At 51.6% G+C, this 20,089-nt stretch overlaps 5 protein-coding genes and 5 non-coding genes across 10 annotated transcripts; 4 read left to right on the top strand and 6 right to left on the bottom strand.

Moving 5' to 3' along the window:
- Positions 1-431: 431 nt before the first annotated feature.
- Positions 432-2,123, top strand: BP01DRAFT_305503 (putative 3-beta hydroxysteroid dehydrogenase/isomerase family protein; the record flags this gene model as incomplete). The annotated part of the gene is made up of 3 exons (XM_025572198.1): positions 432-657; positions 779-1,421; positions 1,523-2,123. 3 exons carry the CDS (start codon positions 432-434, stop codon positions 2,121-2,123), a joined length of 1,470 nt encoding a protein of 489 aa, XP_025427493.1.
- A 215-nt stretch (positions 2,124-2,338) lies between these two features.
- BP01DRAFT_426306 (GMC family oxidoreductase) lies at positions 2,339-5,023 on the bottom strand. Its single transcript, XM_025579787.1, has 10 exons — positions 4,830-5,023; positions 4,620-4,773; positions 4,320-4,573; positions 4,224-4,267; positions 3,551-4,166; positions 3,432-3,492; positions 3,075-3,360; positions 2,850-2,975; positions 2,555-2,739; positions 2,339-2,492 (listed from the first exon to the last, which is right to left on the bottom strand). Exons 1-10 carry the CDS (start codon positions 4,970-4,972, stop codon positions 2,361-2,363), a joined length of 2,001 nt encoding a protein of 666 aa, XP_025427492.1. The 5' UTR covers positions 4,973-5,023; the 3' UTR covers positions 2,339-2,360.
- Positions 5,024-6,228: 1,205 nt separating this feature from the next.
- BP01DRAFT_166673 (pre-mRNA-splicing factor SPF27 family protein) lies at positions 6,229-7,064 on the bottom strand. The gene is made up of 2 exons (XM_025570740.1): positions 6,908-7,064; positions 6,229-6,848 (listed from the first exon to the last, which is right to left on the bottom strand). The coding sequence occupies exons 1-2, from the start codon at positions 6,942-6,944 to the stop codon at positions 6,238-6,240; spliced, it is 648 nt and encodes a 215-aa protein (XP_025427491.1). The 5' UTR covers positions 6,945-7,064; the 3' UTR covers positions 6,229-6,237.
- On the bottom strand, positions 6,889-8,460 carry BP01DRAFT_166712 (kinase-like protein). The gene has a single exon (XM_025570741.1). The coding sequence runs from the start codon at positions 8,074-8,076 to the stop codon at positions 7,186-7,188; it is 891 nt and encodes a 296-aa protein (XP_025427490.1). The 5' UTR covers positions 8,077-8,460; the 3' UTR covers positions 6,889-7,185.
- Positions 8,461-8,844: 384 nt separating this feature from the next.
- Positions 8,845-11,250, bottom strand: BP01DRAFT_368989 (uncharacterized protein; the record flags this gene model as incomplete). Its single annotated transcript, XM_025576531.1, has 2 exons — positions 8,845-10,762; positions 10,820-11,250. The coding sequence occupies 2 exons, from the start codon at positions 11,248-11,250 to the stop codon at positions 8,845-8,847; spliced, it is 2,349 nt and encodes a 782-aa protein (XP_025427489.1).
- Positions 11,251-15,272: 4,022 nt separating this feature from the next.
- Positions 15,273-15,357, top strand: BP01DRAFT_t279. Its single transcript has one exon. It is a non-coding gene; the product is annotated as a tRNA-Tyr (tRNA).
- A 222-nt stretch (positions 15,358-15,579) lies between these two features.
- Positions 15,580-15,666, top strand: BP01DRAFT_t280. The gene has a single exon. It is a non-coding gene; the product is annotated as a tRNA-Tyr (tRNA).
- Positions 15,667-15,773: 107 nt separating this feature from the next.
- On the top strand, positions 15,774-15,860 carry BP01DRAFT_t281. The gene has a single exon. It is a non-coding gene; the product is annotated as a tRNA-Tyr (tRNA).
- A 2,802-nt stretch (positions 15,861-18,662) lies between these two features.
- Positions 18,663-18,749, bottom strand: BP01DRAFT_t278. Its single transcript has one exon. It is a non-coding gene; the product is annotated as a tRNA-Tyr (tRNA).
- Positions 18,750-19,195: 446 nt separating this feature from the next.
- BP01DRAFT_t277 lies at positions 19,196-19,282 on the bottom strand. The gene has a single exon. It is a non-coding gene; the product is annotated as a tRNA-Tyr (tRNA).
- Positions 19,283-20,089: the final 807 nt, after the last annotated feature.

The raw sequence follows: 20,089 nt of genomic DNA, 5'->3' as shown, positions 1-20,089 counted from the left end.
GGCCGCGGGAAGGGAACAGCCACTGGGCTTGGGAGATCATGGATAGTACCTTAGGTACTCCTCTGTCCTGTCTTAATCTAGTTTCACGGGAAGACTCCACGCTGAATGCTTCCAGAAGGTCTGTGTTCTGGTCGGCCGAATTCTCCGATCCACCAACGACTGGCTGGTGGATCAGAATCTAACCGAAGCGACTAAAATTGGAGCCTGTTCGAAGCGACCCAACGACTCCCATGGCTCGGATACGCCATATCCTGCCCCCCCCCTTACGGGCCGACGGGTCTTGATTTAGGGACATGGCTTGATCATTGGGAGGGATTAAATATCCCTCTTGCCTTGCGTTCCTCTCAGATCAATTTTCTGAACATCTTGCTCTCTGACATGCAGTGTGGATAATCGGAATCGATATCTGCCAGTGCTTGTTGTAGCCTGCCATGCTTCCTGCGATAGTTGCCGTGACTGGCTTGACCTTCCTGTACCTCTACCATGTCAATCAGGGGTTGACACAGGTTCCTGAGGAGGTTCGCCGTCTGTCGCCTCATCGCTGGACAGTTGAAGAGATCAAGAACGCCTACGAGGATGCGATTCGAAATCCAGTGGACGTTGGGAAAAGCGTGCCTCCCAAGCAGAACCGTCGCTATATTGTGATTGGTGGAGCAGGTAAGTCTATATCATAATACACTACTAGGTATACACTGTACATAATTTCGACAGCATGTGCACTTGAAGATCACCACAACTGCATGCCCATTTCACCCTGTGCAAGACTAACACATGCTAGGCCTTGTCGGCAACTGGATTGTCACACACTTGCTCGCTCGCGGAGAGAAACCAGCAGCCATCCGGATTCTCGACCTGCAACCACCTCCTCGCGACATCCTGAATCAGGGCGTCACCTTCATCCAAACCAACATTGTCGACGAGGCGGCCGTCGCCGGTGCCTTCGCGCACCCCTGGTCGGAAGCCGTCGCACCGCTGCCACTCACCGTCTTTCACAACGCGGCCGTAATTCGGCCAGCGGAGCGCCACAAGGCCTTCCTCGATCGCTGTCGCAAGGTGAACGTCAACGGTACCGCCAACGTGTTGGCAGCCGCCAAAAATCACGGGGCCAGCTGCTTCATCTCCACTTCATCCGGCTCGGTGGCTCTGCGCAGCACCTCCTTCTGGCTCCCTCCGTGGCGACGGACCCCGCGCAACATGGTCCAGGTGATCAGCGACTCCACCCCCCTCCCCTCGAACCACTCCGACTTCTTCGGCAACTACGCCGTCTCCAAAGCCGAAGCCGAGTCCCTCGTACGCGCCGCAGACGACCTGCCCTCCAACTTCCGCACCGGCTGCATCCGCCCAGCCAACGGCATCTACGGCATCGGCGAGACGAGCGGCAGCATCACCACCATGTATCTGAAAACCGGTGGAAACGCCAGGTAAAGCTTTTTGCATATTTTCCCAATCCTTCCCACACCTCCCCTCCCCACCAATATGATCCCTCTCTCTCTCTAACCACTACACACTCTGAGGATAAAAGTTGGCTCTCCACCATAACCCAAAACTTCGTCAACGCCGAAAACGTCTCCATCGCCCACCTCCTCTACGAACAACGGCTCCTCGAACACACCGCCACCCCGACCTCCCTCCCCAATATCGGCGGCCAAGCCTTCCTCATCACCGACCCCAACCCCGCCATCACCTTCAGCGACGTCTACCTGCTGCTGACGACGCTGGCCAACACCCCCGTCGCCTTCCCGCGCGTCCCCGCCGTCCCGTTCTTTTTGCTGGGTTATCTGGTCGAGTGGTACGCGCTGCTGCAGCACGTGTATCTCCCCTGGCTGCTCCCACCCGTGCAGGGGGAGCTGGCGCAGCTGCAGCCCGGGTTGTTTAGTGTCTCGAATGTGCATGTCATTGCGGATGATTCGAGGGCGAGGATGCGGCCTGAGGATGGGGGACTGGGGTATAAGCCGCCGATGGGGACGTTGTATGGGATGTGTAAGCAATTGGAAGATTGGAATCGGAGGGCGGAGGGGGGAGAGGTTTTGGAGGGGCAGGAGGTTGCGAAGAGGAAAGGGAAGGTGGTGAGTGTTTCGGGGGATGGAGGGGTAGATGTGAATCTCGTTGTGCCTGCGGCGTAGTTGTGTGCGGCAGCACATATAGTATGACCAACTGTCCCACCGGTCCGGCTTGTAGACGTCCTATACTCAACAAACAAGATGCGAGCTCATCCCGACCACAAGAAGCAAGTAAAAAAAAACTTATATTCAAGCACAAAGCACAGAAACTACCTAATACCCTATCGCCATAAGTCCACTACAACTAAACCACTTCCCCCCCCCCCCCCCCCCCCTACATTCCACCAGCCGAGATCAACCCTACAACCTCGACAACCCCCTCGTCTCCCCCGGCGCATGATACTCCGGCACCTTCATCTCCAACGCCTCTCCACGGTACCCCAAATCCTCTGCCGTCAACACCGCGCATTTCTCGCCGATCAGCAGCGCCGTCTAACCAGTATTAGCCCCACTCAAAAAAAAGTAAACCGGGAAGTTAAAAAAAGGAAACATACACTATAGGTATTACACCCGACATTGTCAGGACAAATCGACAGATCCGCGACCTTGAGGCCCTGCACGCCGTGGACGTTCAGTCGTTCGTCCACAACGCCGCCCTGCGGGGCGAGGTGGTTGCCGGCGCGGGGGGCCATGCTGCAGGTTCCGAGGGAGTGCCAGGTTGTTTCGACGTGGCGTTGTACTGGATTTGGAGCATAACTAGTTAGTGTGGCGAGCAGTTCGGGGAAGTAATTGGATAAGGGGAGATGGTTGGGAAATGAAGGGAGGGACAGGCAAGAAGCGCAAACGTACCCCATTTCTCAATATGTTCAATGTCCTTCTTCGTATATTTGATCTCCTCTCGGGTGTCTTGCTTGTTGGAGTTGAGGAAGGTGGATGCTGGCGAGGCGCCGGGTGCTAGGGGGGAGGACCAGGAGCCTGTTGGTGGTTGGCATTGTGTTAGCCATTTTGTTTCTTACTATTTCCTGGGGAAGAGGTTTGTCATTCGTAGGGGGTCGGGGTAAGAGAAGAACATACCGTGCTGAATCCCCGCGCTGAGATGGTTGGGACCAGCGTAGGCCTTGGTGGTGGCGAGGTCGAGATCGAAGGCGCGCGCCGGCGAGTCGTAGGAGAAGTGAGGATGCATTCCTGTGACCTCGCCCGCGTAGGCGTTCATGCGCCGTGCGGTTTCTCGGGATTTGATGTAGCCCCAGACCATCGGGGCCATGTCGCGTTTGTCGTTCATGAAGCCTGCGTCGAAGTCGGGGCTTTCGTAGGGGTCGGCCGACTGGATGTGCGTGAATCCGCGCGAGAAGGGGTATTCCTGATGTTCCCGGCCAGTGGTTAGCGTCGACTGACTCTCTCGAGTGACGTGTAGTGAGCTTGATGACTTACCAGGAAGTGGAACATGGTGAAGAATTTACCAGGCGGGAGGAGAAAGTGGTCGCCGAACCAGCTGTGGTCACGATTCGACATGAATGCATCAATGAAGAGAGAATGGGGGAGCGACTTACCCCGCAATAACAGAGTAATGCATCACAGGCTTATCGGGCTTATTCTTGAAGTAACTCTCCCAGCCCTGGTAGAAGTCGTTGGTCGGCCAGGTCTTCATCTCCTCCAGTTCCTTGGGGGTGGGCCGGATTTTCACGCCGGCTTCGATGCCGTTCGTCGCCAGCGGACCAGTTCCCTTGATGTTCCACTCGTCGAAGACTTTCTTCTGGACTTCGGAGTCTCCGCGGACAAAGTCGTCAAAGGACTCGACGTCGGGCTTGGCCCGGTAGACGGAGAAGGTCAGGTAGTGGTCCTGAAAATTGCGGCCCACGCCCGGTAGGTTGACCAGGGGCTCAACCCCAGCCCGGCGAAGCTTCTCGGGGTCACCGACTCCCGATCGCTGCAGGATGAGCGGGGAGCTGAGTGTACCTCCGCAGACGATGATCTGCTTGCGGGCCTTGAAGACTCGCCGTGGCGGGTTGTGGCCCGCCAACGGTTTGGTCGGGACCGTCGCCACCCCGACTGCGCGGCCATTCTCGATGATGACCTTGTCGATCTTGGTGTTACATTTGAGGTGTAGGTTGGAATACTGGGATCGGGTACTGTGGACGTATGCGTGAGCAGAGTCGCTGCGTCGTCCTGATCCGGATTGCTATTAGCATGGATGGACAAATTCACAACCGGGAGAATACGTACCCGTATCACGGTTGATCCACTTCAGCCAGTGCTCAGCACCATGGCTAAACAAGAAAGTCAGAAACGAGCCGTAGGCCCCAGGAGGGAGCAACTAACCCAGTCTTCAGGTCCTGCAAGTCATCGGTGATAGGAATATCCTGCGACTCCGCAGCTCGGAGGAAGTCCTGCATGATCGGATAGGTATAATTACCGAATGAGACCTTGATGGGCCCCTCAAAGCCATGAATATCGCGATTATTGCAAGCCCTCTGATATGTTTCGTGCTTCCTCATCAGAGGCAAGAGCTCGTCGGTCTTCCAGCCGGTGGATTCCCAATCGTCGTAGTCCGAGGCGGATGCACGGGTGTACATCTGAAGGTCATTTAGCCAAGTACGGGCCATTAGAAGGCATCCATACCATGAAGTTGATTGAACTACCCCCGCCAAGGATATGAGCACATGGCACAACAGCGCGACGGCCATCAAGCCATTCGGAGGGTCGAGAATAGTAGAAGGATGCCGTCTTGGAATCAAGCTTCATGTTCCGGGGATAAATTCCCGGGCGGTAGACCCTGAACACAGTTAGGGATGCTCTGGCAGCGAATCCGTGATAGCCAGTCGCACTCACCATGGGTTGTTGAGGTTGTCCTCGCCGGCTTCAATCAACAGGACCTGGAGATTGTGATCGAGGTTGGCCAGTCGACCTGCAACCACGCAGCCGGTGCTTCCACCACCGCAGACGATAATGTCATATTCATCTGGGATGGTCATGGCTGCGGTTCGATGCAGTATCTTGGGATAGTCAAGTTATGTGAAGGTATGGAATGGATATGAGGTTCTGTTCTAAAAGACCAACAAGGATCTTATATAGCTCCGACCCCGCCTGAACCACCGTCTTTGGATGCATCATGGCCAGGCATGAAGGGAAGAGTCCGACAAGAGACAAAGTCTGTCTCCGCACAAACAGTCTGATTCCCCGCATGATGATTCTGGATCTCCTACGACCAAGCCAGGCATTGGCTCGTTGCAGTCTCAGTATGCAACCTGTGTCAGCATCCGCTCTAGCAGATAGTGATTATCAGCCTAGGTCTCTTAAGAAAGGTTGGTGTATCTAGTAGAGAACAAAGAGCTTCCCCGCATGGAGAGGGGGCGATGCATTCACTACGCAGCAAGTGGTCTGGGGATACGAATAGGGAGTAAAGACTATGATATCATGACGTGCATATATTCATTCTCTAGAACGCTTCTCAAAGTACCACCCATGTCTGTTTCGACAGTGGACGCAACCGGAAGTGAAGGCTTCCATGGCTACCTGGCGGAGCTCCTGCAATGACGAGCTGAATTGTTGTTTCAGCTGTCTATTCAGATCGATTGCAAGTGCAATTTATGAGGTCTCGCTGCTCGAACAAACGCCCATAGGGTAACGGTTGACCCCGGCTTCGAGGTACAACTGCAGGAGCCGACGATATGCCGGGAACATTGATACGAAGGATTTTCCGGGGGGGCAGTGGACGGAAAAATCGCGGGGAAGTAGCGCGGATCACCCCTGATAATAATGGGGAGATTTATGCGGAGCTCGTGTTGTGGATTCAAGCTGGTTGAGCTGACAGGCTGATACCGAAGTTCCATACGGCCGGAGGATGTGGATGTGCGGGGATCGACCAGAACTAGAGCTTTTCCCCCGCCTTTAATGCATGGCCATCGTCAGTGTCTCGTCTCGGCAACTCTCGGCGAAACAAAGCGACTTATCCCCAATGACCCCGACTTTAGAACCCAGCTGTTGTGATACGGGATCCGCCCTGTAAGATGACAGCCCTGCGCTCGCTCCCCCAAGGCTGAGTATGCTCCAAAGCACGGGAGCGGAGAATTCCTCTAAGCACCAACCACCACCCTTCCAAGACATCAAGCAGCACCGAAACTCCCCACCCCAAAAAAGTACTGTCCCAATACATCCGGCCGAATCAATGCGCTGCGATACCTTGGTCCGTCTGCTATCTGCTTCCTTTCAAGTGACCTGAATCGGAGAACGATGGCAATTACCGCGCGTGCTGCTGTGCTAGCTGGCGCCTCTGCTGCAAGATTTGCATGCGCAAGCCCTCTGCAGCCAATTCCACATCGAGGATCGCACCCACCCCGCGTTTCCAAGTTTCCTCCAATCCGTCCAGCTCCGCTTTTTGGGCCTCTTGGGCCAGCTTTCTCTCCTTGTTGACCGTCTCCGCGGCCGCCTTGGTCTCGGCCAGCTCCTTCTCCAGGCCGCGAAGGATTTCTTCCAACTGCGAATTTCCGATCAGCCACGCGTTCTTGCCGTTTTCCTCCAATAGCGCCAGGTTGTCGTGTCTCATCGACAGGTGGGAGCTGGCCGTGTAGGCCCTTTGCAACGTCCGGCGCCATTCCCCAAGGTTGGGGGATCCGTCCGGAGCTCTGGCGGGCGGTTCGGGGGCCTCGTAGCGTGATAGGTCAATGCCCCCCGTCAAGGGCAATCCAGCCGCTTTGCGATCCACCTCCTGCTGCATGAGGGGAGAGAACTGGGGTTCCGAGAAAGCGGGGATGGACGGGTGAATAGTGGTTTGGGCGTCAGCCGCGAGCTCGGCGACGATGAGCTTCTCCGCAGCTGCTCTGGCTGAAGTTGAAGGCTCCGCCTCGATGTCTGTATAGAAGATCGACGCGTCAAAAAAGAGAACTCTCTGAAGCTGTGAAGCGACTTACATGGCAGAGAGTCGTGCGATTCGTTTATGAGAGGCATTTTGGTGAGTGAATGCAGTATCTAGGGAGATAAGAAAACACGTCTGATTGAGAAGTTCAACTCTAGTAGTAGTAGTAGTCTGGATGGATGCGACGATTGAGTATCACTTGGTTTACGTTCGCCGGAGCTTTTGGCCAAGCACGAGGGCGGTAAGAAGGCGCGCTGAGTCAGCGGGCTTCTGCCCAGTGTTTCCGCTATGGAGGCCTTCCACTTTTCGGCAAAGTGTTGAAGTCATCTCGACTCACGACTCAAAGGCTGGCTCATCGGAATCGGATGAGGTCCAGGCCAGGACCTTCCTGGCAGCGTCTATCCCGCACAGATCCCATCTCCGCGGCGAAGTGCGGTCCATCCATTCAGACCAATCCCCCCAGGAAGCCGACTGGAGGATCTGGGCGTACTCCCAATACTCCGGATACCAGCCCGCGTACTCCCAGTCTAGTATGCCAGTTACGTGGTTACCATCGTCGACCATGATGTTTCGTGGCGCGATGTCCGCATGCGTGAACACTGTCCGCTCAGATCGCGGCAGCGAATCCAGCAAATCACGTTCGTACTGGTAGCCGCCGAAGTACACATAACGCTCAACAATGCGGGCCCGCAAGTCTGCGTCACTCTTGAGGGCGCGAGGGGGATCCTGTAGATCTTCGAAGAATGGGTCATGAGGCACAGAGCCGTCGATGCCGCAGCGAACCAGACCCTTGAGCTCCGGTGGCTGCGGGATCGCCCGAATCTCCGCGATCAACGTCCACGTTTGGCGACAGACGGACTCTTTGCTGTGGTCGTCCAGCATGTCCCATCGTCTGTCGAGCGAGACACCCGATACGATAGTCATTTCGATCCTGCCGAAGCCGGGACTGAACGTGGCGTAGATCACGTATGGGATTGGAACGGCCGTATGTTGAGACACCAGTCTCATTGATTCAACCTCGGCGGATGCGACGCTGAAACCGGTCTTGGAGATGTAGGATAGGTCGTGCAGGAGTACAGTATTGCCCCATATAGCTTGGCTCAGGACTGTGAAGATTTCTTGGTTTGGTCGGAGGGCCAGGATATCGGCCACTGAGGGACTTGGGCATCGAGTTAGAGCCCTTCCGGTCCGCTTATAATGAAGTCCAACTTGGATGTTCTGCATGCTTGGAAGCTATAACGGAGCTTCGGAATAAGAGGCAATTCAGTCTGAGTAAGGTATTTAGTACTGCGAGGTTGATTGACGATATGCAACCATCCGAAAAATGCCCGAGCATACGAAGTGTGACATAGGCTATAGCAAAGGCCTATGATTGATGCCACAACATATCTCCAATGTCACCCTCGTGACTACAAGATGGCTTGAGATAACGTGATTAACAGGCTCCCGGCTTTCGGCTGACACCGGCGGTGAATCGACAGACGTCAGTCTCACTTCACTGACCGGTGAAGCTGTGAGTATTTGCTGAGCATACGCCTGAACCTCACATGCGAAATAATCTAAAACAAAGGCTGAATTAAGCAAGTGCATGCATCCTCCTTCTTTAGTTCTTGAATATTATTCATGATTCAGACAATCTAATTATAATCCTTCATCATGTACATGAACTGTCAAAATAGAAAGAGACCGCCCGGGTTGATTAGAGAACAGATATTGTATGGTGCAAGAAAATATGTGGTCAGGGATATATTGAGCCAGATGAATGCGCCAATGAAAGAAGTGAGCAGGGGAATCAATAATTATAAATCGTATCAAAAAAGAGGTCGAGGTTTCCTCGGAGATGTGCCATCTTCACGACGGCCAAAAGACGTCACCAGACCGGTTTGCCTGATGATGCAAGGAATGATGAAAGAAGAGATCGTCCGCCCGTTAATGTCCGTAACGCCGTTTCTGCATCGATGCATGCTTATTTCAGAAATGCCAAGATGAAAATTAAAAGAGCCGCTTGACGTCGACAATCTCGACGTTCCCTGGACGATCTCGTTCCATGTGGAACCACCATTCCCGTCCACTTCGATGACTGTAGTTCCAAGACCCAGTGCAAGCATCTCGATCCCAGGGAAGTGCTGCTGCCGACATTGGTGTGGCCGGGGTAGTAGGCGTGTTCGGACTTGTACCCAGTGCGGAACGGCTTCCGATGCTTCCCCAACCAAATCGCGACGTGGTAGTCGAGGTTGGAGAAGGTGGCTCCTCAGTAAGCGATTTGGTGTGTCCCTTGACCCCGAAATAGTCTGCCCCAATTCCGGCAGCATACGTCAAGGATTGATTAGAAGCGTGCACATTTTTCCACGAAACCAAGCCCCCATCGCTATCCTGGCCTGATATATCGGGTCGTAGAACAAACCGTGGGATCGAAACGTCCTGCTCCCTGGTCCTGCAACCGATTCTGCCCATATATGCCGGCATATGAAAATCGTACACAACAACCGGTCCCTCGTGCTCGCCAGAGTCGAAATCGTGATTATGCTGTCCACGCGCCACGCCACCCATCTCGAACTCATCCATCCCAAGATCAGATTCGTCGTCGGAAGACTCGTCTTCAAGAGCGTTGTCCGGTATATAAGAGTCTGAGTGGTCAGTGACGAGGAACCTCATCCCTGTTTCCGTATCCTTGGCAGCTCTGTCAATGAATGTTTGGGCTCGAATCCGAGCGGAGGTCAGGTTATTTCCTGCAGGCAATGCCATCGGCCGGGTCGTGACTGAACCATGGGAGCTACGTGGAAGGCTGTAGCGATCGGGCTTGAGCAGCGCTTGTCCACGCGGAATAGGTTGACATACGGCTTGCAGAACGCCAGGAGGCTCTATGTCTGAAGGCGCACGCAGAGCCTCAAGACGGGGAAACCCGCTAGCAAGAATGCTTTGGGCAAGATGTGAGTTTGGCGACTCCGTATGCCGGGGTGGTTTTATGAACGGGACGTAATCGAGTGTGCTCAGTGCAGCGCCAGAATCAGGCCCGGATACATCCCAGTGCAGGTACTTGAGACTTGAGGATGCAAAGAGCGGTTGGAAAACGATGCCTTCGGTATCCAGCCTTGGGCATTTGTTGCTTTGAACGAAGGTGAGGCGCTCAAGTTGGCTGAGGGATGCTAACAATTTTGAGACAACCAGGAGTGAGTCAACATTCTGTTCGATAAGGGCAAGAGATTTGAGAGAGTTGGATTCAGGTTGCGAGGCGTATTGGCAGAGGCCTGCATCGGTGACACCCGGCAGGTTCTCCAGGCGGAGCGACTCCAGCGGTGGCAGGCATTGCAAGGTGCTGTCGGCGAAGGCGTCTGCGTCGAAATTGGTGATGCATAGATTTTTCAATGAAGGCAATTCGCTGCACATGCGAAGGAAAATACTAGGCTCCAGGGAGTTCTTCTCGTTCAGTCCGTAAAGCATCAAAGTTTCTAAAGACGTCCACTGCGTGTGATAGTCGAGGAATTCAAACATTTGTGAAGGGCCTAAGCTCCAGGGACAGTATGTGCTCCTGGGCGATTTCTCGGAGATTGCTGAGGCCTCCCCCAGAACCCACGTATGCTCTTTCAGCTTTCGCCGAGTCGACAATGCATGTGTTAGACGATCGAATTCGTGGTGGTAAGGAATGGTCAGGCCTAATAGTCGTTCCAGATTCGGGCACACCATGACCACGGATGCAACCAGGTCCCGGTATTCCTGCCATTGGATGCTGTGCCTACTCGTCGTAAATAACAAGTCCAACTGGGGTACTCGAAGCTCTAGGACCAGATTGGCCAGCAATTTCCTCTCCCGGAGAGTCCGCCGCAGTAGCTTGAGGCGACTCCCTCGTTTCAGCTTGTATTTTTTCAACTGGTTCGGTGAATCATTTCCGATAATGTGTATACGATTGTACCTTAGTAAGGAAATCTGTTAGCATAATTACTATTGATGAACTCTGTGGAAAACTCACAGCCTTGCTCTGACTGCCTTCTCCCACGGCCGGCAGGTCAGAGAAAGCGCATGCAGGTCGCGCTGAAAGCATGTTAAGCATCCATTCTGATTGGGACCGGTGTGTAAGTAGTATAATTGATCAAGGATCGTATCGTACACCTCCTGGGGCAGTCGCTTAAAGACCGACTCCAAGATCTTATCTAGAGACGCAGCCGAGTCGCACAAGCGGGGTAGTGATGCTGAAAAGATGGGGGTAGAAGAATATTCCGTGGGAGCGGTTGAAACGCTGTAGTTGCTTTTGAATGAAGAGACTGATGATGTGCGAGATGAGACCGGCTGCACCGTTACAGCATACATCGAGTCCTTGTAATTTGAGATGATCTGGCTTTGGTGAGGGATCGCACTGTACGAAACAGTTGCGCTCGCAGGTCTACTCGCAACAACGCTCATTTTGAAAACCTGTGTTGCATTAGACGTCGTTTGGCAAAGCGAGCAGGAAGATCTGATTTTAGGCGAGTAGAAGAACGCGTGTGCGTGCGTGCGCAAGGACCGTTGTAGACACTGAGGGAAAGGGGGGGGATTCTGCGATAAAGAGTGGGGACCCGATAGACGAAAGGGAATGACAATGGTATGTATATACAGAAGAATCAAAGTATATGCGGCACACTGGCCGAAAATATGTGCAAGAGATTGACTATAGGTGCAATGGGGAGAAGGACAGAATAGACCATATATGGTCTCGTAAGTTAATAACAAGAGAATGGTAACGACAATGGCCGCGATTCAAAAGAACAAGGATTTGAAGCAAGTTTATGAAAGGAAAAAAAGAAAAGATGGAGCACGACTATTTTAGGAGAAGGAGGGGGGAACAGCAGCGTGGGAGATGTGGGCAACCAAAGTTATCAGAAGCGCCAATAGGCCGAAACTCAAGTTCAATATCCCCGAATCGGTTTAATGCAGGGCCATTGATGGCACAAGGAAGTCGGACAGAGCACCGTGAAGTTTGAACACGCCACTGCTTCTTGGGGGAGAGAAACAGACATGGGACGGCAGTCGAGGGCCGATCGTCTCCACCGGAGCAGTGAGGATCTTGACTAGCACTAGACCACTAGCGTGTTGTTGTCCTGAGAGCCGTGCGGAGTAGTGCACTGGTGCATGACTCCAATTCCTGCAGTCGTACTAACTTAGTCTGCTAGACCTATTAGTGTCGATGAGACTGCCAAGCTGTGGAGGAAGACAAAGATTTCAGCCGATGCATGCGTTAGTTAAAGTAGCATTGAGGGCAGCACATCAGCGATTACTAGGACCGAATTAATCCTTTTTCTTCGAAGCGAGCAAACTAAGTACTATGTCGTTACTCGTTAGTCGATGATGTCCTGGCAAAAGAGATGGAAGTCCGTCTCTGAACTAAATCGTTAGTCGGAGAGTTAGTTCTCTGGGGTCAGACGTGGCGGCAGTAGCATCGGCCCAAACGAGTAAGGATGAGAACGCAAAACTCGAAGCCCGTCAGGTGGGAGATGAAACATCACGATCGACTTCTCCCAGTGCTTTCCTTCCTGTTTTCTTTTGGTTTTTCTGTTTGCTCGTCATGGACCTGACAATTGAGCTTAGCGAGCCAGACTGCAAGGAACTTGGAAACAAGCACTGATGACGAAGACGAGGTACAGTTAGTGGTAGTTACAGAGAGAGAGGGGGGGAGGGGAAAAGGAGGTGTGGGCAGTGGGTGGCAGCAGCCCCGAAGCCATGGAAGAATCTCGTGCAAGGGATGCCTCGACACCCGTGGATCAAGGCCATGACACTAGGCAGTTTGGGGTCAAGTTCGGGCTGACGGGGCTGACGCTAAGAGTCAGGAACACACCGCGCTAAACCATCCATGGCCAGTTCCTGCTGCAAACCATCCCGGTGATCCAGTCAGATTGTCTCCTCGCATCTCCTCAAACCCCCTTTTCCGATACATTGCCAATCCGATTATCATACAACTGCTTTTTGTCTACGGAGTAAATCTCTACGCTCAATCATTATTTTGTCAGTCGGAACTTGTTGCCCGGGACCAGGTTTCTGACCCATGTCTCTGGTTTCCCTCTGTCAGAGATATTAATACCCTCCAATGACTCGGGACTGCCGTGTTTGTCAGAGCCTCTTACACCCATGGTACTGGGACTGGTGATGCAGTACGGACTTCAACATCAGCATTGGAGAAAGGAGTGAACAGAGAAGCAGAAAGGATGGCTCTCTCCTGAGGATGAACCACTGTTATCAGCAGCGAGCACATGATCCATCCCTCGATGGGGCCCTCCCACTTATCAGTTCGCACCGTCAAATAACCATTGGCTAATGCGCGGGACCCAGTTGTGCAGAGGAGCACACTTAAACCACCCCATTCTGATCGGTGTGCCAGGTGAATTGCTCTTAATAGGTTAGTAAGCCGTAGTGTCTGCAATCTGAGCATTAGTTAATCTCAGACAGCGATGAGGAAGGCAGGATATTGACTCGGACATAACAGTGCTCGAGCCGTGCCCACTCGACTCCACAAAAGATGAATGGAGACGAATACCTTTACAAGCAGCAGCCTAGGAAACCGCTTGCCATAGTTTGGATTGTCTTCATGATCCATTATTATTCAAGTCCAGGACTTGAGTAATGGGGTACCAGCCGAGACAGGACGACACGTACACAAGAGAGCCAAGCGGAAACGCGAGCATCTCTGTCCAACCGTCAACTACTAGCAGTTGGTAGGACTTGGTACAACTCCACCGCCCGAGCAGTGGCCAGAAACAGTCACTGTCCCATTTTTGTTCCACCGAGTATCACAATCCTGATTTACCTCTTGATACCACAGTTGCCGTGTTTGAAGCTCGAAGACTTTACAGGGCCACCGGTATGTTCTGATTGAGTGATTTGATGGAGTACCTTCGCCGGCCACTGTGAAACATCAACGTGCCGTCTTTTCCTTTTTTGTTATTCGGCTTAAATTTAGTGGGGTGACTGCGTGTTGTGCAGTCGGCGACCCTGCAGGTACAGGTGCGTGCATGGTGCATCTTACTGGTTGGGTAATGTGCTTAGTGGCCTCAGGCCACAACCTCCTTTTTCTTGGCTGTTTACGGAGTACTCCATACTGGGCTGCTCGCTGTGTATGACTTTTGAGGAGTGAGACGGCTACGCCGATTGTTTCCTTTTGAGGGTGGAAAGGGTCATGATTTGCAAACAGTGCAAGTCCAAGAACCCCAGGTTTAAGAAAATGGATGGACCCGGTCGATCACCACTTGCGGTGAACTCTCTACCATTAAGTTATGCTTTTGGCTCCGACTATCGCAATCTTGCTTGCTTGGGACTGTCAGAGACAAATACATTGAGGCTCGCCAAGTGAGGGTGGCAGTTACTCCTGATGGTTCCTCTGTTGACATTAATGCTTTTCGGCAAATTTATTGCCTAGAGAGTTTAGCTAAGGTTAGCTAGTGCTAGGTTCATCAATTCAATTATCATGCCACAGCGAGGACTTCAATAGCTAGGCGTATGCAAGCAACAACTAAGCCGGAAGCTAAGGAAAATGGTCTAACTTCCCTCGTGATGTCATAGTACCCCGTATAATGGTTCCCCGACCCATGCAGTGGTTCCTCCCTGCGTCGTGCCGTCAATGAACCAAATGCAACCATCCGAGAGATACTCAAATCACCCACAGTACCACCTCCAACATCATACCCCCGGGCGACCCAGGATTAACATGAAGCAAGCGACCTCCTCATCCCTTCCTTCTTCACGCCCCATCTATTTTTAAACCCAGAATTGATTCTTTCCACGGTTACTCGAAACAAAACACTGATCCCGCTTCAAACCAGCCCCTCAAACCACAAAGCAGTAGCGACTCAAGTTCTCTCGCAATATCATCCAACCATAATAGCAATGTTCGTGTCGCACGGCCCCCAAAGAACCTATCATCGCCCAATCTTCTTGGCAAACATGACTCGTGCTTATTTTTATCGATGGTGGTTTGCGGCTGAGAGCACCACATAACCAATTACATGGTGCGTGGTTGGTATGATTTGTGAGTCTTGCAGGCGATCCTTCCGCGAATACTTAGGCTTGCTTGGCTAATCATGAGTCTAAGATTAGCCCGCTCTGTGACATGCGGTGACTACATTCTTGCACTCTCACACGGAGATACACAATCTTTCTCTACACAGAGCAAGAGCTCAGAACTGGATAGATTGCGGGCCAGGCGGATGTGGCTCGAGTCATCCGACCGATCCGTTCCATTTACCTCGATCTCTTCACGTTGCATGATGGATGACGATATCTTTTCGCTCTTCTTGAGGAAACGAGCACCGAGCTCAGTATATACCACCGTTTTCAAGCTCGTACTAATTTCGTGTCACAGAATTGGGCCTTGCAGCGGTCTAGCGACCATGCGTGCTATGGCTGGTATGTGACTCAAGATAACTGATAGAGTTTTAGGAAAGGACGTTTCATGAACACCCTCGATGGTCTAGTTGGTTATGGCGTTCGGCTGTAATGGAAATTGTAACCGAAAAGTCACCAGTTCGATTCTGGTTCGAGGGACATCTTTTTGTCTGTTTTCACACCACCTCCGCGCCCCAAATTTTCTACCCTGGCCCCTCAAGTGACGCTGTGGTCAAGTTTCATGCTATGCGATCGTACTTCCAACCTGACGCACGGAGACGCAGCACTGTCTTTATGGCGGGGCCTTCACCTTCAATTTCGTGTTTAGCGAAGTGGCTTGGCGCAATATAAAACTTTGGCTCAACCTTACTCCCAGCAACACCCCCGATGGTCTAGTTGGTTATGGCGTTCGGCTGTAATGGTATAATTGTAACCGAAAAGTCACCAGTTCGATTCTGGTTCGGGGGACGCTTCCTTTTTTGCTTCACGAGGCTGATGCTGACGCTAATCTTTTCTCGCGAAGGATGCTTATTCAGGATCTCGGTACACAATCCTTCGTCGCCACCTCATCAATCCCCCTGATGGTCTAGTTGGCTATGGCGTTCGGCTGTAATGGTATAATTGTAACCGAAAAGTCACCAGTTCGATTCTGGTTCAGGGGATCCTTCTTTTTGCATCGTGCAACGATGCGTTTAGTCCTCAGTTGGCCGGGAGTATGCTGTCGCTTTGTGCGGATCGTATGGGATAGCATCATAGACTCGCCCCTTCGGGTACGTTATGAGTCCATAGATGCGGAGGAGCTGACATCAGACGCATTTGACTCGTTCTAGACAATGTGCAACACCCAGAGAGGAGGGTTGGTCGAGACTCATTAAAAAACTCGAATAATGGAGACTCGAAAGTGATATATCGAGCGTTGGGGAGCACGGGGCACGAATTGGCCCATTCAGGTGTTGATCTCACAGCGTGGACGAATCAGATATGAGCACGGAGACTTGGGTTCCGAGCTGGGTCGGCTCTCTGTCGGGTTGATGTTGTGAACAAAAAGACCAAAGTAAGTGCCAGTACACAGTATGTGTAAGTAGCACTGAGAAAAGCAGTGTTAGCATACCTGTCATGTCTCGGCTGTGGCAAGATGAGCATGGGATCAAGATATGTCAACTTCCTGGTTAAGGTGACTAGGCCTGGGTTCGGACGCTTCCTTGACATATCTTAGCTTCACACAATGAATCTGACTGGGAAGCAATGATGCACTCAGTACCTTGTCTGGTGCTTGTAGTAGGGCTTGAAAATGTATACAACGTGACCGCCTGGCTTTCTGTAGTCAGCTTGCTCTTATTCGCTCCTCGTCATAGGATTTGAACTAGTGAAATCCATGTCTAGTCTGCAGGCTCGGTGAAGGAGGTCTAGGATGAAAGGGAGAAAAGAAAAGGATGGAGAGTAATGGATAGGTATGTGGTTAGTTGCAATATTTGAAGTGTGGGCGAATCAGACGAATGCTTTATCTGAAGTTGACATCATTTCTTTCCTGACTTCTCTCCACCTTTACTCTTTCACTTCCCCTCTCGCCACACTATCTATCTCTCTCATCATTCTCTGTCTTCACCTCCTTCCTTTGCCGCCCGCTCCAATTGATCGGGTTATCTTCTCCCTTCGTTTCCTCCTTCGAGCCCTCATTCCTGATTCGGGGATCCAAATATCACTTGCATCACTTTCGCTTACACCTCACCTTGCTGCCAGCTTACCTGAATTGCTGCTTCTTGCTTCTGTAAATTTTCCTGTCTCCTTAGCAGATCACAACAACCCAGGATCGACCCGTACGCAGCGCCCCTCCACACAAAGCCAGCTTGGGCCAGCAGTTGTGGTTTCGAAGCTTGCATGCTAATACTGGGCAATGTTCAAACCTTGCACCTATACTTGACTTGATAAGACGGATATCGCTGACCTTCCGGGCCAGTCGTGCCCTTGCACCTCGGTATATGTACTGGTTTCATTCTTCATTTCATGTGGTCTTGTGCACTCAATTTTCTATGCCCAAAGATGATGCCTAGCAGTCTTGTCAGCGACTAACTAGATCCAAACTTGTAATGTTGAGCTGGGCACAGGAGGTTTTGGCGAGATTGAGTTCGCAGCCTGGCCTCACTGACATGTTGACCGGGATGGTACGTATAGACGAGGATGCTCAAGGAGCTGTGTAAGTCTACCCCGCGCCTGTCATGAACTTATCTTCATTGGTTGTCTCAAATGGAGCCTCCCAATGACTTTTAACGCTATCGCTCGGCTGAAAACGTATTGGGTCGCGAATATCCATACCTGAATTGTTGCATTGTTTCTAGAGCCACTAGATGTCATATACGAACCATAACAGTCCGGATTCTACCACGGGGCCGGGCCGGATACGATATGCTAATCCCCTTCGACAATCTTCAACGCAGGGTGTTCCAGCTGAAGGGTCTGATAGTGCCTTATCAAGAGATCGATGGCAAGGTCACTTGGTTAGCAAGCACCGCCAATGCGCTGTGAGATGAGCCGAGAGCGGATGCTGTCACACTCCGGCTACCAAGCGACGTCGCACGTTGTGGCTGTGGCTAATAAAGTATTGGCTTACTATAGAGATCGTCTCAAAGCAGTTGAATGTGCAGACTCGAGACGAACTCTTTTCTTCATAGTGACAATTCTCCTCTGGTTAGTCAGATAGTCATCTGGCGAACAGCAACGCCAATTCTCATAACTATGAGGAACCAAAATGCAGTGGTCACCCGCTGGCGACTATGCTGCTTGCGTGGGCCGTGAGGGCTCGTTATTCAACTCTCTCCGTGACTTCGAGTCACTAAGCAGGGGAAAGTGGCTGAAAGGGACAGTTGTAGCGAGGTACAACAGTGGCTTAATCTTTCGGTCTACCATGTTCCTCTACAATATCCTCCCGTCAAGCTACCTTAGAGACCAGGTGCTCATCCATAGTACCTCAGCAGCCCTTCATCCCTTCATCCGCTGCTCTAGTCGGATTTAGCACAAAAAAAGGTCTCGGTCCAGAAAGTGCATTCATTGCGCTGACCACATATGTCTTCAAAAGGCACGCGCACTGTACTGGTACCGTCAAAAGGGTTGAGGGCAATTCACGCGGTGTCAGAAGGGTGTATACACACCTTTGCTCTCATCGAGCAGTAGTACGGTATATGTATCTGTAGCCCACCCACACCAGCGGTACCAGTCGTCCAAGCTCTGCTCGTACACTAGCTCTCCGTTCCATTCATTTAACCGCTACGCTATGCGGATGTTACGGTATGAGTATTAAGTCTGATTCTCAACTCCATCCAGAAACCCGTCTTGACCCAGGCCAAAAACAAAGACTGGAGAGATGCATTTGGCTTAGACATGTCATGGCGGGTGTGCGGGTTTGGACAAACATAGGGCGGCCTGTGAATGTTAAAAAGATGTTTGAGACAAAAAAAAAAAAAAAGGTGTCCCCCGAACCAGAATCGAACTGGTGACTTTTCGGTTACAATTATACCATTACAGCCGAACGCCATAACCAACTAGACCATCGGGGGTTTGTTGAAGCCTTGGCACACTCTAAGACATTATACACACAAACCAGGCGGTTGAAGTGGTAAGCATGCTTCGGTCGCGGTTGCCGTACATGGCACGGGCACGTTGTTTGCCCTTGCAGCTTCCTAATTCAGACAAGATCCAGTCGATCGAAAAAAGTATAAATCCACACACCATCTATTGAGTTGTCCATCCGATGCAGCAAGATATTGGGAAGCAGAAGGGTGTTTGAGCAATTGGGTATCTGAGAGGGTCTAGGTCTCGACAAGGTATAGATGCTCAAGCTTAGATTCAGATGGAGATCCTTCTACGGAGATCTCAACAACTCGCAGGGGAAAAGCAAGAGTCTTGCGTGGGACCAAGGGCTCTTGCGGATATGATCTGTGAGTCTCCCAAGAGACAATCTCCGACACGACTGGCTTCTCGTTCGAGAGAGAAAAAAAAGAGATCCCCCGAACCAGAATCGAACTGGTGACTTTTCGGTTACAATTAATCCATTACAGCCGAACGCCATAGCCAACTAGACCATCGGGGGTGTTTGTTGATTAGTCATGCTACAGATGGTCTGATAATCCAACAGTAGGTCTGTCAAATGTTCTAGATAGTTCATCCAATATTCCGAGTCAAATCAGTAGTCTGCTGGCGTGGACAGTATAGTAAATGGATGAGTGGGGGTCAAACCAAGTATCACGATTCTGTCGTGTAGGAGAATCCAGGAAGCACGTTTGTTCGGCGACGGCTCGTCATGGTCGTGGCTGATCAACTGTTTTCCGGAATTTTGAGATTACATTGGAGGGTTTCTGCTTCATACCTGCTCTCTATGACTCATCGTCTGGCTCTTTCGCTTGTCTGGAAAGTGAGAGTAGTGACTGGTTCTGTCTGATTGGACGGTTCCTTATCTCGTTTCAGTTCTCTTTTCTTCGTTTCAGCTCATCGGTTGGTTCGCCTCCGCGTCTCTAGGGCCGACGCTTGAGCAGTAATGCTGGTTCATAGGTAGTAGTAGTAGCAATTGATGAGTCTCGATCTCGGCCTTCGATCAAGACGTAAGCTTTCTGGTCTTCTGGAATATCTTTCTCTGTGGTGACGAGGTATAGTCCATGCGATGTTAGATCATGCATGTGTCTATACAGCGCTCACAGACTCACCGTGAATCACGCACAGTGTGCCATGAAGAAGACCCATCAATCTTGTTGCTTGATCTCAGGGTGCTGGCTCAGCCCCTGACTCATGTAGTGCAGATGATTGTCACTCTCGCATTGGTTAGTTATAGGTTCTCTGCGTTGCTGGTGATCGGTCAGACTCACATATGTTGTACCGACGAGAAACTCATTGTAGTGTTTTA

This window comes from Aspergillus saccharolyticus (assembly GCF_003184585.1).
Source record: "Aspergillus saccharolyticus JOP 1030-1 unplaced genomic scaffold BP01scaffold_46, whole genome shotgun sequence".
Taxonomy (NCBI): domain Eukaryota; kingdom Fungi; phylum Ascomycota; class Eurotiomycetes; order Eurotiales; family Aspergillaceae; genus Aspergillus; species Aspergillus saccharolyticus.
This window is presented reverse-complemented; position numbering and strand designations above follow the sequence as displayed.